General features: G+C 55.6%; 1 protein-coding gene and 1 pseudogene across 1 annotated transcript; both read left to right on the forward strand.

Moving 5' to 3' along the window:
* Positions 1–450: 450 nt before the first annotated feature.
* Positions 451–1845, forward strand: LOC142043221 (putative G-protein coupled receptor 34; annotated as a pseudogene).
* A 5998-nt stretch (positions 1846–7843) lies between these two features.
* LOC142043073 (40-kDa huntingtin-associated protein-like) lies at positions 7844–9677 on the forward strand. Its single transcript, XM_075053772.1, has one exon. It carries the CDS (start codon positions 7872–7874, stop codon positions 8964–8966), a length of 1095 nt encoding a protein of 364 aa, XP_074909873.1. The 5' UTR covers positions 7844–7871; the 3' UTR covers positions 8967–9677.
* The last annotated feature ends 2058 nt before the right edge of the window (positions 9678–11735 follow it).

An 11735-nucleotide genomic window follows, 5' to 3' on the forward strand; every position in this document is an offset into this window, starting at 1 on the left:
CCAGCCTCACATCCTTCCTTAGCAGAGGGTAGCATGGAACAGCACAAGAGAAGCCAGGAGAAAAGATGGTTACCACACCTGGGACAGCAGAGTGCTGCTGGCTGCCCAGACCAGCCTGTGGCAGCAGTGTGGTGGCCTGTAAGATTCTCTGTGCAGGCTTCCCTGCAGGCCTGAGCCCCACAGGAGTGAAGGCAGTGCTAAAAAGCCAGTGTGTGAGCCTGGCAGGCTCATGCTCTTAAGTCCCCAGTCCGGTTTTCCATGTGCTATACAAGCTGGTGGCCTTCACATAACAGTTTGGGGACCGTGAAGTTGTGTTTGCAGTGACCTGGGGCACCAGGGAACGACAGAGGTACCGCAGGGGTCTTCAATACCTACAAGTGACGGTATGTATAGAGCCAGCTCGTGCAGATGTCTGCTCCAACACCTCCTGCATTTTTCTTTCCAGTTCCATGGCCCTGACGATGGATTCCCAGAGCACCCCCTTTCCTGCCAGCCAGCTCACAGAGCACAGACTCAGCAGTTCCTGCTATCAGATCCAAGACGAGTTCCTCTCTGTGATGCTCCCTGTGATGTACTCCCTCATCGTCATTATTGGGCTGCTCAGCAATGCCCTGGCCCTCTGGGTGTTCTCATGCAGTGTGCAGCACAGGACACCATGTACATGAAGAACCTGGCACTCTCTGACCTGCTGCTCTCCCTCTGCCTGCCGTTCTGCATCACTTTTCAAAGCAAGAGCGAGCCTCTGATCTTCTGCAACATCATCGGGGCCTTCTTCTACCTCAATATGTAAGTCAGCATCACATTCCTCAGCCTGATCAGCCTCAACCGCTACCTGAAGATCATCTGGCCCCTGTAGAAATTTAGGATTCATACTATAATCCTGTAGCACCATGGCCTCTGGGGTGGTTTGGTTGGTGCACACAGCATTCATGCTGCCTTTCTTTTTTGAGACAAGAGGAAAGGGGCCCTGTGACCACAAATGCTTCCACTTCAGGAGCAAAAGCACCACAGCAGCAGCTTTTAACATGGTTGCAGTAGCTACTTTCTTCATCCTGCTATTGCTCTTCCTCTACTTCTACAGCAAGATATTTGCCAAGCTCCACAGAGTGTCCTCAATGAAAGCTCAGCAGCTGAACAAGAGGACCAGCATGAGAGGCGTTGCCAAGACCTTCGCAGTCCTGATCATCTTTATTGTATGCTTCACTCCCTATCACATTATCTGCATTCCTTACATCCTCGTGCAAGAGGGGGCCATTTCTAGTCTGCCCTGGAAGCAGGGTCTCCACCTCACTAATGAGCCTGTGCTCTGCATCTCAGCTCTCAACAGCTGCCTTGATCCAGTCATCTTCTTCCTGTCCAGCAGCTTCCGGAGGGCTGTCCTCTGCACCATCCAGGGCAGGCTGAAGAGAGCTCTTCTAAGGAACTAATGGGGGCTAAGCCACAGCAGGTCTGTGACAGAGATATAGGCTCTCCAGTGGGCCCAAGGTCTCAGGCATGGGACCTTCTCATCAAGGATTTGCTCTGACTGCTGGTATTTACCAGACAAGACTTGCTGGGAAGATGGAGAAAGAAACTGGAACCACTTCATGTTTCTTCCACTGATATCACCAGGGCTTGAGCTTCCTTGAGGGGGGTAGATGAAGAGGAAAGGATAACTGGGACCTTACTTTTTCCTGCACCAGCTCTGCTGACATAGCTGAAGAACATATTTCCCAGGAAGAATGAAGGCTGGAAGTGTCAAAGGAGAAACAGCCTTGGCCTAGGGTCTCCACCCAGCCTGGGGAAGGGCAGGTACAGAGCCCAGGACTGAGACAGGTTCCTTCAACGCGAGGAAGGGGAGCGATGGGAGGAATGAGAATCTGCTGTGAATGTTTCCTAAGTACCACATCATCTCCACGCCAGAGAAAGCAGGAAAAGGGAAAGGGAGATGAAGAGTGCAGAAGCATTGGGAAGAGGGAGACACCCATCAGAGCATTACTTGGGGAGTGGGTGAGTATTTTGCTCCATGATGGGGCCCAGAAATGTGTACTGTGGGGTTTGGAGGACAGGCATGCCAGGAAACATTGCAAACCTGTAACCCCAAACCAGGATAATGATAACTTTTCCTCTCTTGTTGTTCCCAGAGTCTTTGTAACTCCAGGTTTTCTGTGTACTCAAACAGATAGCTCCAGGCCTTCTTTAGCAATTTTCCTTTACTCATTTCACTGGCATGTTCAGCCAGGACCAGCAGCCATGCCTGGCCATTGCACAGCACTTGTTTGGTGCTTGAACCATGCCAAGAACATCCAGCAAGGGGTCCAATGGCCAAAGGGAATGCACCACAGAAGGGCCTAACAAGATTTTCTGCTTTTCTTCTTCTTTGGTGTCCATTCTCTTCCTGCAAAAGAGAACATTTCCCTGTTTGTATTTTTTCCATTTTATACGCTCATCCGTTTGCTTATTTTAGAAGACTGTAGACTTGGAGACAGAGACAGCCATTCACACATCAGGCAAACACAGCCTGGGGTATGAGGAGGATTTTCACTCAGACTGCGAACTGTTCTAGTAACTGTTTAGCTCAAACACTTGAATAATACTTGGGAGAATAAAATGTTTCGTTAAAGACTGAACCCTCTGACCTTTGCAGTTAAGGTCTGAGCAACCCCAAACCGCATTGTAGCTCTGTTGAAGGAGCACCTTAAAAATCAGAGAACAAGACTCACTGTGCTTTTTCATCTCAGCTACTAAAAACGTTAAGACCAGGAGAGGGATATTTTTCTCTTTAATGGGGGTGGGGGGAAACACTAAAAGCCAAGCTCTTCCTGTGGAAAGCTGCAAATAAAGGTCACAAACCCGTTCACATTTTCCGACTAGTGTTAACAAGAGTTGAAGCATCGCAACACCACAGTATGTTCACCCTATACAGCCCTTCCCTTGTGGGAAGTCAAGTTTCCCCCCTCCTAAAGCGGAGTCCCTCTACACCTCCCTGCCTGTAGAGTAGCACAGAGGCTAGAAATCCTCACAAGCCCACACCCGGCCAGCACCCCGTGCCCCGCTCCACACACAGCGGAGGTCCGAGCAGACACGAAGTACCAGTGCAGGTTTCCCCTTTGGGGGAAACAAGACGGTGGTGGCGGTGAGAGGAGATGGGACCCCGAGTGCAGGTGGGGGGCCAGCAGGCAGGAGGAAGCAGGACGCTAGCAGAGGAGCGGAGACAGCCCCCGGGCAGTAGAAGTCACAGGGCGAAGGGGCTGACGCTCACTCCCGAGAGGCAGGTGCCCCACGCCATGTCTTTTCCTTGACGAAGAAAGGAGCTCCTGCCGCTGCTCCCCTCGGCCCGGAGAGAGGCGGGCTGAGCCAGCTCCTTTCCGGAGCTACGGGCACCTCCCAGCCCGCAGCGCAGAACGTCCCGGACTCACAGAGCTGGGCGCCGGCCCCGGGAAACGACCCTCGGGAGCGCGCCCGGAACGGGAAGGCACAGCAGGAGGCCGGCCGGCGCCGGCCCGGGGAACAGCCGGGGGGGACGGGAGGGGGGCGCGGCCCAAGGCGGGGCAGCCGTCCTCCGCCACGCCCCCAGCGGACCGCGGGGCAACCCCGCCCGCCGTACCGATCCGGTTCTTTACGGTCAGCTCCCGGCCATGTGTGTGGCAGGTGTCCCTGCCTGTCCTGGGTGCCTTCTGCTGAGCCCGCAGCCCTCCCCACCCAGTCCCAGCCCCACTTTTCCCACCAGCTATAGCCCCCACCTGAGTTAGGTGGCCTCAGTAGCCCCCGCTCCCTCTTCCCCCCAACACTCACCCCCTATGACAAAAACATCCCAGTGACTCATAGCAAGAAGAAAAGCCACCCCAGAGTCACCTACCTCTCTCAGCACCTCTCCTCTGCTCCTTCCTCTGCTGTGACAGTGGTTCCTGTTCTCACTGGGGCCCCGATAACCCCTTGGCTGGTGGTGACAGGTCTCACCGTGACAAACCTCCTCTGTGGTTTCCCTGCTCCTCCCATGTGGGCTTGGTGGGTTTTTCCCCTTCTGGCCCTGGAGAAGGGGTGCATTTTGCAGGGGTTTATCCTGATGCAGGCTCTTCAATGCACCCCGTGCACCCAATTCCCCAAGCAAGCACTGGCCACAGCAGCACCTCATGTTAGTGAGCCAATTTGGAGAGAGCAGTGGTCCAGCCCAGAGTGCTGCCCTCTCCAAATCAGCTCATTCGCACCAGCATGGGTCAATCTGCAAGCCAAACCTGATATGCCTTATGAAAGCACCCCATGCCACATCATCCACTGCCCTTGGGGACCACAGGGGATGCCACGAACTTATGGGAGAGCTCAGCCACAGGGAGGTGGGGCACAGCGGTGCACTGCTACTCCCAGCTACCCCATGGTGTTGGGGCTGCGAGCATAGGTCTATGCGGGCAGAAGGAGGGGAGTTCTCCCAGCTTTTGCACATGCCGAGGTGGAAGCAGTTCAGCTGGAAGTCCTTGAAGCATCTATTTTCTTGGAGACCTTTGGCCTGATCCTGCACTGGCTTCAGCCCTGCCCAAGTGATATCCCCAGCATTGCCTGCACCAAGTGTCTGGCTGGGGTGGTGTGGAGACAGACCAGAGCTGCCAGGACAGCTCCTCTGGGCATGGGAATTGCACAGAGAGGAGACAGGTGGCTTGTCCCCCAGCCCTCATTCCAGACTGAAAGCACAACAGCCACTTGTGTGGAGCAGATCATTCTGCAGACTGTTTCCACACTACCGGATTAAGCTCGCAGAGCAGCGTGAGGTGCGCCCACACAGATGCAAATAGCGCCAGCAGGCAGGGGAGGAGTAGGCAGGTGATGGCAGTGGAAAGGAGAAATCCTTTTGTATGCTGCTCATCACCGCCTGCTGCTGCAGGGTCTGGCCGGGGTTGAGAGAGCAAATGGAGCTGTACACAGTTGTCCTGACCACGGATGGGGCAGCACCCTCTGTGCTGTCAGCACTGCTGTACACGCAAGCAAGGGGAGGCAACAACAGCTGAGGTGGCTGGGCAGAGCTCAGTGTCGAGCCCAGCATCCTCCCAGTCCTATGGCAAGTCCTGCAGCCCCTCTTCCCACAAATACACCTGTCTCCAGCTACACAGGCAGCTCCTCGTGCCCCCTGGAGGGACCTGAACTCAGGATCTCTTAATCTGCTACTCGTCTTCCAGCATGACTCCCAAAGGGCAGTAAATGAAGCAGGTCTCAAGGAGTGTGTCAGTGCTCTGGCCACATGCGTCTGAATGTCAGCAGTGCGAAACGTCTGTCAGTAGCGTGGGCAGCGCAGAGCTCTCCGCACCAGAAATCCTTGCTGTGACCACAGCATGGGGACTGCAGGGCAGCTCGGGAGGGCTAACAGGGGTCTGAGCCCCTTGGAGAAAGGTGTCTACATCCTACCCTCCTGCTTCCCACCCTGCAGATGCCCTGTGAGAGACTTTAGGTCCAGATGCGTTCAGACCCCTCAAAAATAGGACAAGTCACCAGTCACGCAGTCTGGAGAGAAACTCCTGCTTGTACCTGCCTGTGCTCTTAACCCTTGGCAGGGACTTGCACAGGAAGCCTGCGGGCAGGCGCTGTGCTGCCGGGGCTTGTGTCAGCACCAGCTGCCCTCCTGCAGAAATGCCGCTTCCCAGGCCAGCGGAAATCTGTTGCTCATCTGTCTCCCCTCGGCAGGAGCCCCCCAGCCTGCCTTCCCAGTATCAGCAGCCTCAGGCTTGACACTGAAGCCTAACCCAGACCTGGGGATGGGCTGGGTCACCTGCCATCCTCTGTTCCACCACAAGGCACTATCACATACCGACTTAGTGGCTCTGGGAAACAGGAATGAAATCCAGATCCACAGGTTGCTTTACCAGCAGGTGCATGTGGCTTGATTTGAAACACCTTGGCTATGCTCCTCGGACAACCTGTGCCCCGACAGCATCCCTGCCCTGGGTGAGTGAGCTCCAGGTGCTGCTTCCCTCCAGAGAGAAACCACGGCTTCCCTGCAGGGCCAGTGTAGGAAATGAGTAAGGAAGGAGGGTTTGTTCCAGCCATGGAAATCTTAAAACCTGAAGAACGGAGGTCAGAGGCTGTCAAACTCCTGATTTCTCCAGCTTGTCCCAGCATCTTGTGCTGTATCAGCTTGACCTCTAGCCCTTGCTGAGTAATGCAATATGATATTAGGAGAGATACACCTAAGCAGACCTTCCAGCTGGCAGGCAGAGAAGGAACTGTAAACCAAGAAAGGCCAGGAGATTTGAAAGGGCATTTCTACGGCACCAGTTGGCTGGTTGTCAGCCACTTTCAAACATATCCATATGGATAAGCACACTGCCACACTTGCGTCCCCCGTGTTCCTGCCCAGCCCTTCTGTAGCAACCCAGCTCCTGAAAGGGCCCAGGGACAGAGCTGGGAGGAGTGAGCTCTCGGTCCCTACCACCCTGGGTGGGAGCCATGAGGGCATAAAGGAGAGAAGTAAGGCCAGGTTTGAAGGGAGGGACGTCTTCTATTAGACTGGCTGGTACCACTGGGTTGGCACCAGCCTGGCTGTGCAGCCCAGTCCAGAGTTTGGCAGAGCAGAGGGATCTGCTAGGACTGGGAGCAGGAATAAGGTCTGTAGTCCTGAGGATGTGTGGCTACTGCCCGTGCTTAGCTTCAGGAAGCACAGGAAGCACAGTGACCCGCAGCTTGCAGGCTGTCTTGCAGCACAGTGAGACACTGGCAGCTTGTGGTCTCCGCAGCTGTTGCGAGCTGGTGTTTTGTGAGCATTGTTATGCTGCAGCATCATCACTTGCTTGGGGAATTTTTTACTCATTCTGAAGACTCACAGAGGGATGAGCTACATTATCAATCACACTTCAGTTTCACTTGCCAGCTTTGCGGTACCTTTTGTGAGCCAAGAGCATAGGTCAGAGTGGGTTTTTCTTATAATTCTGTTTGGTTTTTTTTATTACAGGAATTGAACTCTGAGCATCAAAGTGAAGTACTGAACTTGAACTTCAGTTTCAGGCATTGACACTCATGTTGTCCTTTGGTACTAACCTTTTACCAGTGTACTCATGGGACATCAGTAGGATGGTGTAGGAAAATGCCTACATGTCACAGCAACCACACAGCTGCTCTGCGCTTTTTTGGGACGAGCTGAAAGCTGAGTGCTGCCAGCCACCAAGCCTGTGCAATATGATATTCAGGAGTGGGGGGAGAGCAGAAGGGAAGTCTGGCTGCAGAGGACCCCGCAGGGCTCCCCAGCCATTGCACCTCAGCTCACATATGTGCTCATATATATAGGAGTGTAAGAACACCCTCTCTCAGCCAGACCAAGGGCCTGCCCACCACAGGACCTTGCCCCTGGCAGTTCTGTAAGCAGATGCTCAGGGAAAAGCAAGAAGCAGGCAAGCACGTGATAGTTCCCCCACCCACTTACATGGTCTGGGACCAAACATTTTCAGCGCTGGGGATTTCCAGAGTCAGATGTGATTTATCCATTTATGAACCCCAACGGCTCTCTCATCCAAGTGTTTATCTGTCACCCTTTGAACTCATGTAAAATTCCTGTCCCCACAAAGCCTTTGGCCCAGAGTCTCACCCACTTGCTACCATTTGGGTGAACTCTTCTTGTCTGGACGTGGCTGCTACCGGCCTAACCCCAGAGCCCTCGCTCCCCTACACTGCGGCTCCCCCGGGGCCGCCCCAGCCGCGGAGGAGCACCCTGGCGCCACGCCCCAGTCCGGGGGCGGGACCCGCCACAAATGAGCACGCCCCCGTATGGGCGGGGCGCCGCCGAGATCGCGTCTGTCTGTAATAGCCCCGCCCCGCCGTCCGCGTGACCCCGGAGCGGGCGCCGATTGGCCAGCGGCGCGCGAGGCGGCGCGGCGCGGAGCGGCGCGGCGCGCGTCAGTTCCGGGCGGCGCGCGATGCTGTCGGCGGCGGGCAGCTCCAGCTCCGGCCCCGGCGGGGCGGGCGGCGCCGGGCCGGGCCTCGGCGGCGACGGGGACTTCCTGTCGCGGTACCGGCTGGTGTCGGCCAAGCTGCGGCGGCGGTTCTTGCGGAAGCCGAACGTGGCGGAGGCGGCGGAGCAGTTCGCGGCGCTGGCGCGGGAGCTGCGCGCCCAGGAGAGCCTGCCCTACGCGGCCTGGTGCCAGCTGGCCGTGGCGCGCTGCGCCCAGAGCCTCTTCCACGGGCCCGCCGAGGCGGCCGCCCTGTCTGAGGCGGCGCGGCTCTTCCTGCGCCAGGAGCGGGACCTGCGGCAGCGCCTGGGGCTGCGCGGCGGCTTCGGCGAGCACGTGGCGGCGGCGCAGAGCTGCGGCGCCTTCGCCGCCCGCCTGCACCTGGAGCGGGGGCAGCCGGCGCTGGCGGCCGGGCTGTGCCTGGAGCTGGCGGCGGCGCTGCGCGACACGGGCCGGCCCGCCCGCGCCGCCGCGCCCCTGCAGCGGGCGGCCGAGCTGCTGGCGGCGGCGCGGCTGCCCCTGGAGGCGCTGCGCTGCCTGGCCGAGCGCGCCTCCTGCCTGCTGCTGGGCCGCGACTACGCCGGCGCGCTGGCGACGCTGACGCGGGCGCAGGCGCTGGCCGGGGCCGGGCTGGGGCTGGGCGGCGGCGGCGGCGGGGCCGCGCCCGCGCCCGGCGGCGCCTTCCTGGACGTGCTGGCGCGCTGCGAGGTGTCGCGGGTGCTGCTGCTGCTGCTGCTGCAGCCGCCGCCCGCCAAGCTGCTGCCCGAGCACGCCCGGACGCTGGAGCAGTACTGCTGGGAGGCGCCGGAGGGCGGCGCGGGGCCGGGGCCCGGGCCCGGGGGTGGCCCCGGGGCCGGCGGCGGGCTGCCGCCGGCGGCGAGCTACCTGCCGGCTGAGCTCTTCCTGCTGTTGCAGTCGGCCGTGCTGGCGTGCCAGGAGAAGGACGCGGAGGCGCTGAAGGCCCTGCAGGCCGAGCTGTGGCCGCTGCTCAGCGCCGAGCAGAACCACCTGCTGCACCTGGTGCTGCAGGAGATGCTCAGCCCCGCTGGACAGGGGCTCTGAGCGCCGCCGGCACAGACGGACCTTGCCCAGGCTTGGACTTGTTACTTAAGCCACGAGCTGTGTCAGCGTTAATAGGAGTGCTCCGACAGAAGCGAGTGATAACTGACAAGCGAATGCCTTCACCCACTCGTTTATCTTGCGTCGTAGTAAACTGCTCGCTGTACGTGTTGGAAGTTGTCATGACCGAAAAAGCGTAATCCCAAAGCAGAAAGGCTGGTTTGAGGCAGAACCAGGCTGTTCCTTAAAGAACCGGCTGCAGTTTGCAGACAGGAAAACTTGCTGGGAGCGTATCGCCCCGGGTACCTGTGTTGGAGGGTTTGCACATCTGGGAGTCAAGTGTTGCTGGAGTTGCCTTTTAAAAAAAACCCACCACATTAAAGTGAGATTTTAATTTTGTGTGCTTCCCGAAGAAAGACACTGCAGCCGGCGTGAGGCCATGCGTTTGGCTCTTGGGGTGGACCGGAGGAGTTGGTTGCTGACCTGCAAGCGGTTGCCTGACTACATCTGCTGTAGAACAGCTGGCAGAGTCGGTCTCTGCACCACCCTATACTCCTCCCACTGTACTGCTTGTTGATGCCCCCCCCCCCCCCCCCCGGCCCCTGATTGCCTCTGCTGTCCCCACTGCTTCTGTTGGGCTTCACCCTGAGGTGTCTAATGTTATCCCTAATGCTCTTGCAGTGCAGCTGGGGGGACATGTGTCTGTGTGTGAAACATTCCACCCCCACCTCCAGTGTGTTACATGCGTACACCCATCACCGTGGAACTCCGGGGCTTTGGTTGTGTGGGGAAGACGATGCGCAGGTTAAGGGAAGATGTGGGTCGATGTGTGTCATTATTTTCTAATATTTGTTTGGGATATAATCCATCCTGGGTCGATGTTAACCTGTTATTGAGAGAGTTGTTCCGTCCAGACGAGAAAGATAAGATAATTGAAAAGGATGCAGAATTAACCCTACAGTCAGGAGGAAATGGGACTGCCTGGCCTCCGGTTGATCCTAATTGGGATTATAAATGCGATCAGAGCTTGCGAGGAGATGAGAGTAAATTGAAGCACAGTTACAAGGGGGCTTTGGAGAATGGCGGGGGGTCAGCCGGGTGCTGGCTGCCATCACAGTGGGAGGGGCAGGGTAGGTGTGCCTGTTGTCCCATAAGTGGGGTTCGATACCCGGTGCACAATAAGCCAATCTTGCACGCAGAGCCGAGATCCTTATTTCATGTTTGCGCAAAGGTGGATGCAAGGTGATCATTCCACAAAGCTAGCACACCACACCAAAGAACTACAACGTATTTATCCTGTTACATGATTAGTAAAAACCCGCCTAAATTTACGTTTATTGGCACATTGGTAGACACCATCTCACCTACTGTTGGTCAGTTGTATTTCAATTAGCCTTGCTTGCTATGTAAATTAGGAAGCATGGCCCTTGCAGGTGGCAGGGGATGGGGGGGGGGGGGTGGTGGTATGGCAAGAGCAAGTCTTTCCAGTCTTGAATTGAGGCTGCGGTCGTGATCTCCTCCTGCTGCCTTTACCTTTCCCTTAGTTCCTGCAGTATTTCTGACTTCATGTTTCTTTTTTTCTGACTTCATGTTTCTTTGGCAATCATCTGGCCTTTGGCGCCTTCTGGGGCAGCATGTTCCCTTTTTATCAGTCTCTTAGTTCTTCTTCAAGGGCATAGTCGTTTGTATCATACCTTACTACGTAATCAGGCCTGCATAGTGAAACTGTTGAGCAATGCTCCTCCTTAAAGGACAATGCATCACGTCTAACCCTAAATTAAGCAGTATCATCACAGCCTAGGCATTAACTCAAACACGGCTACCCTGCCCTCCCCCCCCTCCCCCGCCATTTGAGACTGTAAAAGAGGAACCTCAGTGTGGTTTCTCTTATATCGGTCTCACCTCAAATTATTTTCCCATAAACCTTAGATCCAATAGTAGAACAGCCTTTAACAACACAAGATATTAGTGCGTAAATACATGCAGAAGCTATTAAAGCAATTGTTACATGGCTCAATAACCTTTTTACCCGTAAACTTAAATGGGGGAAATGAGTACAGATCCAACAATTGGACTTGTTTGCCATTTATCTTGGTTTTTGCATCAAAGTAAAATGCCAGTTCTGCTCCTGTGGATTTCCTGGTTCCCCACAGAACACCCTGGCATCTTTTAACTTTATCCGTAGGCAACAGAGGAGTATTACCCCTCCCCCCCCCCCCCTTAGTTCCTTCATGTTTTTTTCTTAAAGAAATCTGTCTGTCTACATAATTTACACTCACAAAGGTATGAAAATAGTTATCAAAACGCAATACAATGTTACTAGGCCTTGTGTACAGTCTAACTCGATATATGACTTGTTCAGAGTCCCAGCCACAGTTCACTGGGATCGAGAGAGCTTCAGCTTCAGTGGTCCCATCTTTGCAGAGGTCCGTTCCTTCTGCAGAGCTTTCTTCACGCGGGTATAGTGTACCCACGAATCTGTACCCTTTACTTTCACAGCAGTATAAGTAATAAGTAGCACCAGGTAAGGTCCTTTCCGCCTTTCTTTCAAAGGCTCATCTTTCTAGGTACGGATGTAGACTTCATCTGCGGGGTAAAATTTGTGCACCAGCGAGTCTAAAGGTGAAGGAGCTCACTGGTTAGGGTACCCGTGTAAGGAAGATAAAAGTCTGCGACAAGGATAATAATTGATAAACGTTTCCTCTCCCTTCATGTGCATTTGGTCCCGTTTTCCTGTTGTCCGGTTTACAGGATATGGTTTCCCGTACAGAA

This window comes from Buteo buteo, chromosome 22 (assembly GCF_964188355.1).
Source record: "Buteo buteo chromosome 22, bButBut1.hap1.1, whole genome shotgun sequence".
In the NCBI taxonomy this organism is placed as follows: domain Eukaryota; kingdom Metazoa; phylum Chordata; class Aves; order Accipitriformes; family Accipitridae; genus Buteo; species Buteo buteo.